General features: G+C 64.1%; 2 protein-coding genes across 51 annotated transcripts in view; both read right to left on the bottom strand.

The window, feature by feature from the left end:
- Nucleotides 1-634: 634 nt before the first annotated feature.
- Nucleotides 635-8,067, bottom strand: RNF223 (ring finger protein 223). The gene is made up of 2 exons (XM_023636080.2): nucleotides 3,403-8,067; nucleotides 635-1,925 (listed from the first exon to the last, which is right to left on the bottom strand). Exon 2 carries the CDS (start codon nucleotides 1,914-1,916, stop codon nucleotides 1,134-1,136), a length of 783 nt encoding a protein of 260 aa, XP_023491848.1. The 5' UTR covers nucleotides 1,917-1,925; nucleotides 3,403-8,067; the 3' UTR covers nucleotides 635-1,133.
- Nucleotides 8,068-9,611: 1,544 nt separating this feature from the next.
- Nucleotides 9,612-15,965, bottom strand: part of C2H1orf159 (chromosome 2 C1orf159 homolog) — a 28,403-nt gene continuing 22,049 nt past the window's right edge. For 19 of the 50 annotated variants that reach the window (XR_011434015.1, XR_011433999.1, XM_070255433.1 and 16 more), the window contains 6 exons: nucleotides 15,325-15,411; nucleotides 14,861-14,926; nucleotides 13,269-13,403; nucleotides 11,754-11,779; nucleotides 11,633-11,663; nucleotides 9,612-10,260 (listed from right to left, as the gene is read on the bottom strand). Coding sequence is in view for 47 of the 50 variants with exons in the window: in XM_070255433.1 (XP_070111534.1) it covers nucleotides 10,163-10,260; nucleotides 11,633-11,663; nucleotides 11,754-11,779; nucleotides 13,269-13,403; nucleotides 14,861-14,926; nucleotides 15,325-15,411 (443 nt within the window). In the remaining 3 variants the exon portion in view is untranslated. The remainder of the gene's footprint in view (nucleotides 10,261-11,632; nucleotides 11,664-11,753; nucleotides 11,780-13,268; nucleotides 13,404-14,860; nucleotides 14,927-15,324; nucleotides 15,412-15,965) is intronic. The other 31 variants (XM_070255258.1, XM_070255265.1, XM_070255269.1 and 28 more) reach the window with 4 other exon arrangements.

Genomic DNA, 15,965 nt, shown 5'->3' with positions numbered 1-15,965 from the left:
CGAGGCTGAGCCCTGTGTGAGCCCAAACTGGTTGGGCCTTTCTTGGCCACGCCAACCCGGCAGTGCAAGATTCCTGGGGCTGGAAGCAGAACCAGTCCAGGGCCGGGGGCCAGGGGGAGGGGTCAGGACTCCTGCCCATCCCTCGTGATGCTGCACTTTGCCTCTTCACCACCCAGGCCCAGCCTAGGGGGCCAGCCAGAGCCCTCTGCTTCTGTGCAGTGGCTGTGGGCCTTGGTTCCCAGGGTGCATGGGCTCCACCGCTCTCCAGTCAGGGTTCCCACCCAGCAGGACTGTGGGGCCACATGACACGAGTGGGGGCAGGGAGGAAGGCTCCAGACCAATCAGGGCTCCACCCCTGCCTGTCCCAGTGCTCTGGTCTCTCCCTGTCTCCCTGGGGGTGCTTCACAGTCCTGGGGGGCAGTCAGGTCCAGAATTGCTGCAACCCATCCACAGCCTGGAGGGGCAGGAGTTGGACCCATAGGACTTGGGACCCACCTGCCCTAGGGGCTGCTGGGAGTCCCAGCCAGTGTGTGCTGGATTGAGGCTCCCAGGAGCAGGCCAGGCTGGGGCTCCTGGAGGAGGAGTTTGGTGGTACAGGGAGGAGGGTGCACAGGGGAGGGCTCCTTACCAAACATGGATACAAAATAATTTATTTAAAAATGTACAGTTCAGGAGAGTGGGATGGGCACTGAGGGGTGGACTCCGTGGCCAGAGGGCAGGGTCTGCACCCACCCAGGGGCAGGGGCCAGCCCTGTCCAGGGAAGGGGTATGGGAAGGAGCCATGGGTGGATGGTGAACCCCTCCCTTCTCAGTAAGGAGCTGCACCTGCAGGCGATTGTACAAGGAGGGGCCTCGGCAGACTCTCTCCTGGATCTCAGTTTCCCCATCTGTATGAAGGGGGTCGGGGGTCTCTGGGGCCCATGGGAGCCTGTGATTTTTGGAGGCTTTGGGGGCCCTTCTGTCCACCCCATCAGGACCCAGCCCCAGAGAGGGGGGGCAGGGGGATGAATGGAATCTGGGGTCCTCAGAGATGCTGGGGTTCCTCTGGCTCCTGGTGACCAACTGCCAACAGCTGCTGCACCCTGTAACGCCAGCGTGGGCTCCACCCATGAGGCTGGGCAGGGTGGCTGGCCCTAGTTGTCGGCCAGAGGCCCGAGGGAGAAGGCAGCGGCGGTGGCAGCAGTGGTGGGGGCCCGGGGGAGGCAGCGCAGGTTCCCGGTCTTGAGCGCACACTGCACGGGCCAGAGCACCACGCAGAAGAGCAGGAGCAGCAGGGCCGTGACAAGTGCCACACGCCTCCAGGCCCGGCAGCGCGCCCAGCAGTGGGCCAGGCGGCCCTGGGGGCGGGTGGGGCCCAGGGTGGGTGGGGGCGCAGCGGGCTCAGCGGGCTTCCTCAGGCCCACGTCCACGCACATGAACCCGGGTGCTGTGAGGCCAGGCGCAGCGGGCGGGGGGCAGCAGCACAGCCTGGTGCCTTCCAGCCACACAGGCTCCTCATGCTGCAGGTGCGCCGGCATCCTGGCCTGCAGCTGGCGGCTGGTGCGCAGCGCGGGGGCCCCGGCAGCGGGCACAGCCGTGGGCTGCCGGCAGAATGGGCAGGGCACAGCCTCACCACCAGGCTGGCCCATTGGCTGGGCGGCTGCCAGCCGTGCCAGGCACTCCAGGCAGAAGACGTGGGTGCAGGACAGCTCCTTGGGTGTCTTGAAGATGTTGTCATAGCCAGAGAAGCAGATGGAGCACTCTAGTGGGGAGGCCACCTTCTCTGAGCCAGGGGTGCTGGGGGACCTGGGGCCGCTGGCTGAGCTGGGTGACCTGGGACTGCTGGCTGAGCTGGGGGTCCTGGGCACTGTGGCTGTGGGACTGCTCCGGCTGTGGCGTGGCGTGGCTGTGTGCCACACCTGCTGGCCTGATGACATGGCTCTGAGCTATGGGACAAACGAGACCAATGTGAATGACCACAGGCTGTCCTTTTCCCGGAAGGTCCATCTGTTGTCCTCTCCCTGTCTCTCTCTTTTACTTGGCACTAGCCTCGAAGATCCCAGGAGGACACTGCCCACCTGTGGGCACCTCCAGAAAACCCCACCTGTGCCCTGCCCTCCCCACCTCCTCCCAGGCTGAGATGGGGTGAGCGTCCTGGGGGCATCATGCTGACTGGCCGGTGGGCACCTCCTGCTGGCCCTGCCCTACTTGGCTGTGCCACCTGGGCAGAAATAAAGGTGACACTGACAGTGGCCCACAGTAGTTCCTATTTAGGTGTGGGCTCTGCCAGGCTGGGCTCAGGTTATGTAACGCAGCAGTCACAGAGGGTGGGGTGACTCAACCAGGGTCACCGGGCCAAGAGCCAGCACAATCTAGGATCTCATAGGAGGATGTGGCTCTGGGTCAGGTGCAGCGGGTTTGGGCACGGAGCTCAGTGGGCGCATGCCCAACTTGCGGGCAGCTGTGTGCAGGCGGGGTGCCCGGCTGGGTGGGGTACAGGTAGGGACTCTGGGTCTGGGGGCTGGTCTGAGCCAGCTGGGCTGTGGGAAGACGGGGAGGGCATGAGCAGCAGTGGCAGCCAGTGGCCTGAGGAGGGTTTGTCTCCCAGCAGTAACCCTGAGCCTGCAAGGCCAGCCTGTCTGGCTGATGACGAGGGCCTGGTGATGGCCCTCAGGGCCTGGAAATGCACTTCCGCCTGCAGCGAGAATAGGAGGTGGACAAGCCCAGTCTTCCTCTCTGGGCTGGCCCGCTGCCCTGGAGGGTCGCACGAGCACACGCTGCCGTCCGGGAGACAGCGGGATGCCCTCCCAGCCCACTTGCATTTCCTCAGAAGTCTCGCTGGGTGGGCTCAGGTGACTGCCTGCTGACCAGGGCCCACCCAGGCACCCCTGCCCTGCCACGGGGCCCAGGTCTACACCCCAGGCAGCCCCATGAGTCCTGCCTAGGGGAGAGCAGGTGAGGGGAGGTGTTACCCATCACCCTCACAGTGGACAGAGGAGGCCAGGGCCTTTGGGAAGACCCTGGTGGTGTGACCCCATGGAGCCCAGGACATCCCCCAGAGGTGACCCCAAACCTGACTTGCCAATCAGTCCAGGTAGACTGGGGGATGACTTCTTGGTGACGCACCCTGAAGGCTTGGGTGTTGCTACATCATGACTGTGACTGCTGTGAGTCACGGGGACATCCCTATGATGTCATGAGTGCCCCCAGCATCATGGCTGAGATGTCACCATGTCTGGGTGACAGCATTGGCTGCAGGCCAGGCGGTAGCCCCAGCAGGGTCTGGGGGACTGCAGGCTGTCCTCCCCAGGCTGGTTCACCCCACATAGCTCGTTCCCTAGCTCTGAGGACCTGCCCCTCTGGGGAGGTGCCAACCTTGAGCCTGTCCAGGTGGGAGGGGAGTGCCAGCTGGGCTGGCCTTACCTGGTAGCCAGGGGTCAGCGGGGCCTGGGCATGATCCTCTCGGCTGGCCACAGCCAGGATCCAAAGCCCTGAGCTCTCCTGCTCCAGCAGTGCCCCCTCCTTCTCTGGGCCGGCCGGCCTGTGCTCCACCTGGAAGGTGTCCCTCTGCGGAGCTGGCTGCCAGCAGCTGTCCTGATGGCACTGGTCTGGCAGGTGCACCCTCTGCTCTGTCCAGGCAGGTGGGGCACAGGGGATGTGTGTGCTCTTCCAGGTGCGAAGCGCTGTCCCAGGCAGGTCTGAGTTCTCTGGGCTGGGCTACCGGCAGGTGTATTTATATGCTCACGGGGGCGTGCTGGCCAGGGGCGTGGCCTGGGGCCTCTGGGATTGGTTGGCCTCCTGTCCTTTCCCCAGCAGGCTGGGCAGTGGATACCCGGGGAATGGAGACCCAGAGGTGAGAGGTCAGAGCCTGGGGTGGGCTGGGGTCAGTGTAGGCCTCCACAGCCTGGGCAGATCTGGGGGAGTTGGATGTCTGGATAACACCTGCCCCCGCAGCCCTGGGATGCTAGAGCAGCCCCTCTGGAAACAGACCCACTTACCAACCCAGTTCAGGGAAGGTCCTGGTGGCACAGGAGCTCCTGGGGGGGCCTCCAGAGGGGCCCCTCCGAGGAGCCCCCCCAGTCTCAGCTCAGCCTGTCACCCCCCCAACCTCTGCTCTCACTGATCCCACCCCAACAGCCCTGTTCCTGCCCCCTACCTCCGTGCCCACACACATGTGCCATCCCACTGTCCACACGCACGGCCCTCCAAGCTTGCACTTCTGCTGCCCCTGCCCCTCCCCCTGCTCTGGGTCCAGGGAGTGGGGTTAGAGGTCAGGGATGAAGATGAGTCAGGGGCCAGGCTGGCCACAGGAACTTGTTTCAGGTGTCTACTGGGGCCACCCTCGGTTACACACGTAGGGCAAGGACCCTGGAGCCTGAGGAAGCCCCCACCCCCCCCCAGCCAGGGGCTCTGGAAATCTTCCTGGGGGGAAGGGGGAGCAGTTCAGTTACTCAGCATTGGGGCCTAGCAGACCCCAGAGTGACCTGTGCAAAGGCCTGGCTGGGGGCTGAGGCTGGAGGGGAGGGCAGGGATGGAGGGCCTGGGGGCCAGGGTGGAGGGGCTGAACCTAGTCAAGGCAGGGACTGCAGCCCCCTTACCACCTGTGCCCAAGGTGTTCCTGAGGCTCCCCGACCTGACACCCCCTCCTGGTCCCTGCGGCCACGCAGGCTCTCCCCAACTCCCCAAGGGTTCTCTGCTCCCTGGCAGTGCACAGCACACCTCAGTGCACATCTGAGTTGGAGTAGGGGTGTGGTTCCCCTGCTGCTCAGCTGGGGCCCTGGACCTGAGATGGCACCCAAACCTGAGATGTGGGGAGGGCATGTCAGGCCTGGTGAGGCTGGGAGCAGGGGCCCACTCTAGTGGGGGATTGGCCCCCACCCCAGGCTGGCCTCAGGCCACACCCACCCACCTGGCAGGCAGGCAGGCACCCATTGACCACCTCAGCGAGTGGCTGGGAACTTCAGAGGCTGCCCAGCCCCAACAGCACTCGGAGAAGCACCAAGAGCCAACAGAGGTCAGAGGTCAGTAAGAGGAGGGCACTACAGCAGCATTAGGAGGGAGGCGCACCGAGCAGGCTGCCTGGACTTGGGACCCCAGGGGGAGCCGGCCACAGTGAGAAGGGGAGGGGTGGCCAGGCCAAGGAAGGAGACAAGAGGTGGCCGAGACCCACGTGGAAGGTGGGATGTGGGGTGGCTGCAGAAGAAAGGGGGACCTGGGCTCCAGAAGGGGCAAGGGTTCCCAGCTGTTCCATGAGGGGGAGAAGTCTCATGAGGGGCTTGCCGAGAGGGTGGGGGCCCAGAGAGGGGGTGAGCATTGAGACAGAGAGTAGGGGTTCAGTGTGGGGAGCTGCTGTGAGGCCTGGCCCAGCCTGTGCATGATGGGACTAGTTCCCATGGGGATTGTGACTCGGGGTCACATGCTGTCTCCAGGAAGTGTCCTTGGTTCCTTTGCTCTGAGAACACCTCCCAAGGACTCCTGGGAATATCTGAGCTCTGAGGTCACTCCAAGCTCCTCTGAGAGCATTGCCCAGACCCAAGGGGACAGGGAGGCCTGGGGAGTGAGCAGTCTGGGGAGTGCCAGGCCTCACTGCATGGGACGCAGGCCCGGAACCCAGGGCTGGGATCTCAGTGTGCTCAGGACCTGGCTGGTCCACCTGGTCCCCAGGCACCTGCTCACCCTCCATCCCACCGACAGGCAGCAGTGCTCTGGGAGCACGTGGGCTGTTCGTGTCCTTTGTTTGAGTGGGTGGGTATGTGTGCACCACCACGTTAACCTGGTGGAGTGTGTGAGCACAAGTGTCTGCACATGAGGGGGTGTGTGTATCCCTGCATGTGATGGGGACACGGCTGCCAGCATGTGACCCACACCCCTGGACTCACTGGACTGGGGAGAGGACAAGGCCCTCAGTGACCACCCCCTGTCCAGTCGTGGCTCTTAGATGTGGGGCTGGGAGTCCTGGGCTGGACACAAAGTTGTGCTCAGCTGGATGAGCAGAGGAGAGGACTGCACCCCAGGCCCACGTCCCCCACCCCAGGACTGAGGACAGAACTGGCTTCAGATCCGCGAGCACTGCCAGGGCACACAGAAACAGCCAGTGGGGGATGGCCTCGGGGGCTCATTTGGAGCCGAGTCTCCATTCCTGCCGGCCCCGTGTGGGTGACCTGCTGACCACTCTGCTGCCCCACCCCCTGCCAGCCAGGGACACTGACACAGCGAGGCTGGGGACACGTCTGGGGCTGCAATTCTTTCCTGTTGGACCAGGCGTGCGTGCGAGGGTGAGGCCTCCCCACAGGGCAGAAACTGGTTTCCCCCAGGCTGGGGCGGGAGGCCTTGGCTGTGGCAGGAGCTCTGGGGAGGGGTGTGGGCTTGGGTTTCAGTCTCTGCCTCTCCTTCTGAGCCTGGGCTTCCGATGGGCTTGGTGTTGCCCTCTGGGCGTGAGGTGGCCCTGCCGGGACGTCCAGTGGACTCAGCCAGGCGTATCCCTCCTGTGCCCAGCAGTGAGAGCCGGGCCCCGCAGGGCAGCCTGGCCGCCCCGTCCCATCTCGCTGTGGCGGCTCCTACCGGGATCCCCTGCCCAAGCCTCGCAGGACCTCTGCCCACATCACTCCTCAGGCCCCCTTGGTCCTGCTGTGTGTCCACCTTCTGAGGCTGCGGTGGATCTTCCTCTTGCTGACCTCTGACCTCATCAGCTCTGGGTGCTCCTAGTGCTGAGTGAATGAATTGATGAGGGAAGGAATGAGCTGCCAGCCATGACCCCAGGGCTGTGCTGCCTGACCCCCCTCCACGCTTGCCTCCTGGGGTGTGGGAGGCCCCACAGCAGTTGACATACCGGGGTGAGGAGGGGACATGCCCCACCTGCCTGGTTGGCCTGAGCCTATGACCCCAAAATCGGCCTTGTTTGGACCTTTTATGTGAGGACCTGGATCCAGTAAGGGCTGGGTGAGGGGCTCAAATAGACAAGCTGCAGAGAGGCTGTGCAGGGCCCCCACTGCAGACACCTGCCCCTGCCGCACGCGTACCTTGGGTTCCCCCACCCCATGCCCCTGCTTTGTGGCCTGGATAAGGCCACCGGCTAGCCAGTCCAGCTGTCCCACCCCCACTATTTGGGGGCCTGAGAGCTGTACCTAGGCCTAGGGGTGCCCGGCCGTAGAGGTATGCCCAGCGAAGCTGAGGGCTCAAGGAGCCAGGCTGCACGGGCCTTGAAGGTCAGGGGAAGGGCATGAGGCATGCCAACTGTGGGGGCCGGGGGCTGTAGGTCGGGGTACAGGGTCTAATTCAGAGTGGAGTTTTGCTGCCAGGGATGTGGCAGGGCTGAGGCTGTGGGCTGGGGACTGGGAGGAGGGGGGACGGGGGGCTGGAGGGATGTGAAGGTGGCTGGAATGACCCTGGTTTCTGGTTTGCACCTCAGGGTGGGGGGTGATGCAAGGGCCTGGGGGGTGGTCCCTCAGAGGCGGGGACAAGCTGGAGAGGCCCTGTCTGTGCCTGGGCGGGGCATCTAGGGCCTGGCTGCCCAGACCTGCTGTCCTGGTTGGACAGGGCCCTGCATTTTCTGTTTCGTCCCCAAATGAGAAGCCTGGCCTGGTGTGAGCACAGGAGTAAGGGACAGGGCACCTCCTCCCGTCTGCTCTGTCCCCCAGGGACCCACGGTGACCCATGAGAGACTGGAGGGCCCCACACCTCGCCCCTTCCAGCCCCAGCCTCCCACACAGACAGCACAGCGTCCTCTCCCTTCCTCGTGGTTCCTGAAGCCAATGGGGACCCTGAACCGGTCTCTCCACCTCCACCCGGGTCCCCTTCTCTTCACGCAAGGGGATGGAGAGGATGGAGGTGTCCACAGGGGCACAGTCCAGGCCCTTGGCAGTCCCTGTCCCTGCTGTAGTGGAAAAGTCCATACCAGCCTGGCCAGTGGGGTGCACGGGGGGCAAGAAGGGGTGGGCCGCTGGCTCTCCTGAGCACCCTCAGACTGCCCCCCAGTGCTGCGGCCGACGCCCTTCCTGCCCACCTCCCATCAGAACTCACGCTGAGGGCCTGCCCTGCACTGCCCCCCAGGAGGTCAGATTCGGCCTGGCCAGGCATCCTTCCCTGGCCGCAGACACAGGCTCAGAGACAGATGGACCCGGGGCAGCCGAGCCCCCTGGGGAGTTGCTGAGCATCAGAGAAGAGGTGGCTCTGGGGGGCCAGCACCCTCCCTGCCACAGCTGGGTCCCCTGTGCACACAGGAAGCCTGTGGCAACCCCAAAGCTTCTCAATGTTGTGGCCACGGAGACAGGCAGTTCCCCGGGTGGCTGTCCCCAGAACCCAGGATGGAGCCCCAGGGAGGCTTCCTGCAGCCCCTGGCTGTGTGGACACGGCTCCTCCCCCCCGCCTGGTGGGGGCCAGGCCCACGGCAATGCAGATGCTCCCCCAGGTGGACGGCCAGGCCCACCGCAATGCAGATGCTCCCCCAGGTGGACATCCAGGGATGAAGCTCTGGGCCTCCTGGGCAGTCCCACTGCCAGTCAGCAAAGGCCTGCCCGCTCTCCAGCCCCTCCAAGGAGCCATCCACCTGTGAGCATGGGGGACCCCTGTGCCCCAAGGGGGCTCCAGCCTGCACTCTGTGCCCCTCTGTAACTTCCTCCCGGGAGGCTGTGAGCCGGCCCATGGGTGTCCTCTCTGCACAGGGGGCCTGTGATCACCCGGGACCTGCACGCCCCCCCACTAGGCCTGGTCATTTTACAGAAAAGCCCCCTAAGAGGCACCCACAGTCTTTCCCTTCTCAGGTCCTAATGGGGGTGGGGGGCCCCTGGGCTGTCCTGCTCATGGGAGGCGGCCTGGGGAGGCCCCTCCCCCGGGACACCGTCCTGAAAGGCGGGGCTGGTGTGGCTCTACCTGGCAGAGGCGCAGGCTCTCAGGCCCAGGAGGAGTGACAGGGCAGGGGTGCTGATCCTTGCCCTGGGCAGTGGGCCTGGGTGGGGCTTCACCCTCACTCAGGAACAGATGGCCCTGGGCGGGCTAGAAGGCCTGGAAGAGAGCGCCCTGAAGGGCTCGCCTGGCACTGACCAAGCTGGTGCCCTCAGCTGCTGGGCCAGGTCACTGGCTCAGTCTTCGAGAACAAGCGCGTATGCAGATACTAAATGCTTGAGACAGGCATCATGATGCAGAGCAGGGGAGGCTGACCACGCAGGTCCGCCTCGGGCCCCTCAGATGTGGACCAGACGCTGCAAGAGAACACGCTGGTGGTGGCTGAGAACCTGGGAAGTAGCCAGCGAGGCCCCGGGCACAGGAGGTGGCGGCGAACGCTCCTCTCCCCACAGGAACCACGGCCATCAGCAACCAGTCAAGGTTGAAGACGTGCAGGGTGGCACCTTGAGGCCTGGGGCAGCAGGACCAGCAGCCAGCATGGCCTCCATGGGTCCAGCAAAACCTGATGGTGCAGGCGGCAGTCACAGGGAAATGTGACCCTGGGTGGACACACCCCAGTGAGGGCTGGCCTTGACCTCCCACAGCTTCAGGCTAGTGTAGTCCCTTGGTGGACAAGGATAGCAGTGCCTGGGGCCCAGGCATGGGGGCAGGGGCAGGGGGCCGAGGATGGCAGTGCCACTCAGACTTCTCTACAAAATGCATTTCTGCCTAAAAACAGACACAAGTCAGTATGAAACCAGGAAACTCGCTTCTCCAGCTCCTGGAAACAGGTGGTCGCAGGCTCAGGGGTCTCAGCCATAGGACAGCCCTGTGGGCACCTCAGTCCCCAGACCCCACCCCACCCTGTCCGGCACCAGCTGGAACACCTGAAGGCCTCGGCCTCTCTCCTCTCAGAAGGGTCCAGGGGGCCATGTGGCCTAGTGGTGCAGGGGCATCTGCCCACTGTGGGCTCCCAGGGGTGAGGTGGCCGGCTGCAGCTCTGCCAGGCACCAGGCAGCCTGGCAGGCCTGCAGACTGTGGGCGCTGGGAGCTCACAGTCTCCTGAGGGCTGAGCCTGTCACAGGGTCACCTGTTCCTGTCAGTCACCCCGAGAGGCCGTGGGCAGGGAGGAGTCACCTGTAGAACACCGGGCATATTTCCACTGAGCATTGGTCACTGGGAGGCGGATGAGCTGAGCCAGGGGCTGTGTCCAGGCCCGTCCAGAGGCCTCACTGGGCAGTGCTGCCTTCTATGTGCTGGGCTTCCTCCAAGGTGGCGTGTGGAGTTCAGGTGGGCCTCCAGCTCACACGTTGCTGACCCGGGCCTCCACCAAGGAGACAGCAGTGGGGCCTGTGTCCTTGCCCGAGGGCCGCTCACGCCTGACGTAGCGCGGCTTCCGCACTGAAACAGGGTCAGACAGGTGGGGTCAGAGCAGGGCCTGGGACAGCAGGGACGCCCCGGGTTGCAGCCCCCACAGAGCTCCTGGGAGTGGGACATGGAGCAGCCCCGAAGCACCCCGCCGAGCCCCAGCTTGTACAGATGTGGCAGCTGAGGAGAGGCTCTGGGATGAATACCCCACTCTCCCCAGAGGCCCGAGCACCCTGGCCTGGGCGAGGGCCTGGCTCTCGCAAATCACTGAGGCACAGGTCACATGATGCACTGCAGGGGCCTGGATGGTGGCCCCAAAAAGACACGTCCACGTCCTAAGCCTGGGGCCTGTGGATGCGACCTCTCTTGGAAAAAGGGTCTTTGCGCGTGTGATTAAGTTAAGGGTCTCGTGATGAGCTCCTCCTGGACTATGTGTCCTGAATTCAGTGACCAGCGTCCTCATGACAGGGAGGTCGAGAGAGGAGGAGACACATGAGGATTGGGGTAGAGGCTGGAGGGGTCTGGCCACAGCCCAGGGACGCCTGGAGCCCCCAGAGGCCGGAAGAGGCAAGAAAGATCCAGAGGGAGCACCCCCCCAATCCTGGTTCCTGACTTCCAGCCTCCTCAACTGTGAGCAGACGTCTCGGTGGTCTCAAGCCCCCCATCTGTGGCCACCTGTCTCTACAGCCCTGGGAAACTACCAAGGCACCTTAGGAAACTCAAGATACCGCAGACACTGCTGCGTGAGAGAAACAAGAGACGAGTGTCTTGGAACCGGGCTGACCCAGCCTTGAGAAAGGAACTTCTCTGTCCCCACAGAAGAGGGACGTCCTCCCCTGTCCCCACTCCAGACCCCTGCAGAGCAGCAAGAACACAACTGGGGGAGACACCTGCTCTGGGCCTGTAGCTGTGCGGCCTGTGCTCACAGCATCACCTGTAACGTGGTGAGACTGCACCTACTCCTGGAGCCATCTGAGGCGCCATGCGCCTGGCCCAGCAGAACGAAAGCCAGCCGCTCGGAGCGGGGACTGCCCAAGGGCCCAGTGCCTGGCCGGCCACACCCCACTGCTCAGGTCAACAAGCAAGGGCAGCAGAGGCGACTTCTGACTTCGCGCTGGGGAGACTCAATGTCTCAGGAATAAAGAGAAAAGGCACTAAAGCTCCGGTTGCTGAAGGGGGAAGGAACGTGGCCGGCGTCCCCAGCAGTGGGGGGTGGGGTGGCGGAGGGTGGGGGTGGTGGAGCGGCAGGTCCAGGCACCCACCCGCTGGGCCCATCCCTGCAGGCGCCAGGGAAGTGGGGGGGGCGGGGGGGAGGCGGGGCTGGTCCTGGAGTGGGCCGCGCCCACACACCGTGGGCTGCCTGTGAAATTGTCGAGGGGCCGAGGGGCAGTGACAGCTGACCTACCTGAGGACTGCGGCAGGGGGATCATCGCAGCCTGAAAAAGGAGAGAGCACGATGAGAACAATGGACGGCCCCGCGCAGCACGCAACACAGGGGTGCCCAGCCCCCCGTCCGGGTTACTTACAGCTTCTCCAGGCTGCAGGGCAGGGACTGCAGGGAAAGAGCACAGGTGTCACCTGGGTCACGCAGCCATCTCAGCTTGGGGTGGGGTCCCTCATCCTGGGGCGGGGGCCCTTCAGCCTAGGGTTGGGTCCCTCAGCCTGGGGTGGGGTCCCTCAGCCTGGGTGGCGCCCTTCAGCCTGGGTGGGGTCCCTCAGCCTAAGTGGGGTCCCTCAGCCTGGGGTGGGGTCCCTCAGTCTAAGTGGGGTCCCTCAGCCTGGGTGGGATCCCTTAGCCTGGGGTGGGGGCCATAGGGCCTGCAGAGCTGCTTCCCCAGCTCCAGGCTCAGCCCAATCCCACCTCCACACCTTCGCCCAGCAGTGCCCTCGGCCTGGCTGTCTGCCCCGTTTCCCACCTGCACTTGGGGGTGGTGGGCCCCCAAGGTTCCCAGGTGAGCCGTCTCCTCCCCAGAACCCTCTTTCTGCCCGCTCGGTGGAGTGGACAAGCCATTCCTCAGAAAGTGCATTTCTTTAGGCCTCCAGCACAGCCAAGGGGCAGAGTGTGGCTCTCCCTCCCCGGGTCCCAGCAGGTGCTTGGCGAGGTTGCCTTCTGCCCCAGCTGATGCCCAGGTCATAGGTGCGCCTTGGGGAGACCATCTTTGCCCCCCTCCCTTGCCACTGGGGAGGCTGCCATAGGCCTCCACCACCCCAGCTTCTCCCTGGCCCCGTGGCCACCTAGGGTGACCAAGCCCAGCTCTGGAGGCAGCAGGAGGAGACACAGAGTGGGCCTGCCCCAGCTACTGCACAGACACACCGAGACCCCCGTGCCCACCACTGTGCAAGCACCCTCCTCGAGCTGACCCAGAGCATCTGTCCTGATGGCAGTGAGGGGCCCAGCCCTTGACGCTCAGGACCCGGGAGCTACAACAGCCCTGCTGAGGTGTCCAGCACTGGCTGAGAGGGGGCGGACAGGGGTCTCATGGAGCCCCTGATGGGCTGGGCTCTGGGTAACCATCCACTGGTGCTGCCCACCAGGGGTCAGATGCCTTGGCTGGACCACCTGCCTGGCACAGCAGGAGTGACTCCCACCTCTTCAGGAGGGAGGCAGGGCCGGCACCCAGGCCCAGGGTAAGTGGGGGCGGCCTGGCCACTCCAACCCCAGTGGGGCGGGATGGGGAGAGGACACAGCTTGCCTCAGGAGCTGTGCACAGGTGACCCCAAGACCAGGGACGCCACCTCCCCGCCCTGCCCCACCCCAGCAACCCGGCCATGATGCTCCAGGTGCTGAGTCAGGCCAGTGCCCTCTACGCTCAGGCCCCAAGGAGTCCTCGCAGGAGCGCTTCTAGGAAGTAACTGCCCCTCTTATTCCTGGGCACAAGAACCACCTGATGACCCGGCCCTTCTGGCTGTGTTCACAGGGCTACACGCCTGGACGCCCTCATCAGTCGCCCCGAGTGCTTCTCCGAGGAGCCTGGCGTGGGGGTATGTGCTGGTCGGGCCCTTGGCTGGGCAGGGTCTCGCCACGGCGGCACGAGGGGTACCTTTGTTTCTCCTGTAGAAGACCCTGGGGAGCCTACTGGCACGCTTGAGGTAGAAGAACCCGGCCACGGAGAGGATGAGGCCCGAGCTGACGAAGAATGTCCCCAGGAACAGGGAGGCTGCCACTTGAGGGCCCCCTGCAAGCAAGGGGAGCAGCTGCCAGTGGCAGGCCTGGGCAGGCTCAGAGTGGGGACGGTCCCAGGCTCCTCCCCAGATCCCTGTTCCCTGGACACCCCGGGGCCCTCACAGGGGCTGGCCGAAGACAGGGGCTTAGGACGCCCTGCAGGCCCAGTGAGGCCCGGTGTGGGCTCTGGGGAAGTTCCACAGGGAGGAGGGACGTGGAGAGGGTTAAGGATTCCCGCCCCAGCTCCTCAGGCTTGTTCCTCAAGACTCAGCACAGACTGTGGGGCCCCATGCCCCTTGGCACACTGGGCCGGAGCCTTCAGCCCACGCCAGGGGCTCCCACATCCTCACATCTTGGGAGCTTGTTCACTGTTGCCTGGAGCGGCCTTCCCAGTGCTCTGAGCCCCGGCCATCTTCACCCAGGCCGAGGGCTCTGGACAGTCAGTGACTGTCAGCTGGGGGAACGTGCATGTAGATGCCTGTCGGGAGGTGGCTTTCTAACCCTGAGACCCAGGCGCTGGAACCCAGAGGAGTGACAAATTCCAGCCAAGTGAGTGTGTCCTGCCCAGATGTGCTGCAGTGGAGGGGCTAACAGCCAGCCCCTCGGGCCTCCCTCACTTGCCCTGCCACTGCCGGCCTGGCCATGTCAGCTCTCTGAAGCGACCCCACCCTCCAGTGCTGCTGCTCCATGTGGCCGGCCTCAGTGGGCCAGCTCAGCACAAGGCCACTTGCTTCTGGTCCTGAGCCCTCAGCCCAGGTCAACATGTCCTCTGCTGAAGGAGCAGGGTCTAGGGGTGACACCACCCAGCCACCTCAGAAGAGGAGGTGACACTCTCCCTGACTGCAGTGCCCCAAGGTACGGCCACGCCCTGAGGCTGGTGGGCATCTGGGTAGGATGAGATGCCTGGCAGACAGGAGCAGGCTGGGGACAGAGCGTCCAAGAGGTGGGTCCTGTGTCTGCCCCTGAGCACCAGGTGGTGTGACGGGTACTTCTGTCTGGCATGCAATGTTTGCAGTCTCTTCCAAGCCCTACATCCTAGAGGAACCACTGGGGATGGGGGCTAGGGGACCTCAGGGTGTCCTCCAATCTCCAGAAGACCTGCATGTCCCAAGTTCCCATGGCCCTCGGGGCTGAGTGGACTAAGAGTGAGGCCAAGGGTGAGATGTGCGGCTGGAAGGGCTTCCACTAACAGGAACTGTTCAGAGGCACAGCGAGGGCTGTGGCCGTGCAACTGACCCAGCCCAAGGGGCTGCTGGACTCTCTACTAGGCCGTCTCCGTGACCAGGGTTGAGTCCCTGTACACAGAGCTCTTGGCTGGGGTGGAGTTTGACCTTGACTGTGGACATGGCCCTGCTGTGGTGAGCATCTGTGGTTGGGGTCTGCACTGGGAAAGGCTTGGATGATGCCCCCTCTCCCCTGACAGGACCTGGGCAGAGGCCCTGCTCTGTTCTGGTGAGCTGAGAGACTTACTGAAATTTGGCCGCCCAGGCGTCCCTGTGCTCCTGTTCACCGGGAACTGTACACCCCGGCCAGCAACTATGGGGGAGCAGAGCTGTCAGTGCTGCCAGCTTTGTGGACAGCCCAGACCCATGGAAATGTCCTGGGCCATGCATGGAAACCCCACCAAGGACCCCCAGGGAGAGAGACACAGCCCAAAGGGGAACCATGAGGCAGAAACGACAAAGGGAGGGGACCATGGCAGCGGAGTGGCCCTCACCTCACAGCTGTCCTGAATAGACAAGAGGACAGGGGTGGGGTGGTCCTGGGGGTGTTCCCTCGATGGACAGTGCTTCAGGGTGAGGTGGGTCACCCACTAGTGGGGGACAAGAATAGAGACTCCCGCCCGTTCCTCCAGAACTTGGAGATGTGGCCCCTCAAGGAAAAGCAGGCCAGGTGGGCATGAGGGGGTGGGGGAAAATGGGGCAATGACGTACGGCCTCTGCACTCGGAACTGTTGTAGGTTCCGTTCCTGCACTGGACACAGCTGATGCTCCCGTCCTCGTTCCAGTGCCTGTAGCAGCCTGTGCAAGAGACAGGTACTCAGCTTGCTGTCTGCTGGAAGTTTCTCTATATTTTGAGTTTGTAAAACAACAGCTAATTAACCCATTCTGGTCATTTGGATGGAATGACATGGTCCAGTTTCAGAAAAAGAAGCTCAACAGGAACCACGGTGAGCCCTCTGGTGCAGGGGCATCCCTGGGGGGTCCTTCCCTGGATGTCTTGGAAAACACTTCAGAGAGGCTGGGGACGGGAATCCAAAATAGGTGCCGTGTTTGGCCTCACACTCAGGAGAGGACCAGGGTGAGCTCCACCTCCCACCCCCACAGCCTCAACCCCGGGCCCTCACCCCACCTTGCTGCAGTGCACTCCTCACTCAGTCGGTACGAGGGACAAGGCCCACCCCACCAGTGGCACTGCTCCCGGCCCAGGCGAGGCCCTTGCTCCCTCTGTTGCCCCTGCATCCCTCCCTGGAGGGTCCCCACACTCTCAAATTCCATTGCCATCCCAGACTGCACTGCTGCCAGCAGCCCTGCCCTCCCCCAGCCAGGGGCCCAGGGAGCTACCCATCCAGCGC

The sequence above is a fragment of the Equus caballus genome, chromosome 2, assembly GCF_041296265.1.
Source record: "Equus caballus isolate H_3958 breed thoroughbred chromosome 2, TB-T2T, whole genome shotgun sequence".
NCBI lineage: Eukaryota > Metazoa > Chordata > Mammalia > Perissodactyla > Equidae > Equus > Equus caballus.
This window is presented reverse-complemented; position numbering and strand designations above follow the sequence as displayed.

Bases quoted from the DNA above. Each gene is read 5' to 3' on its own strand.
- RNF223 (XM_023636080.2), bottom strand. From the start codon at position 1,916: ATGTCATCAGGCCAGCAGGTGTGGCACACAGCCACGCCACGCCACAGC.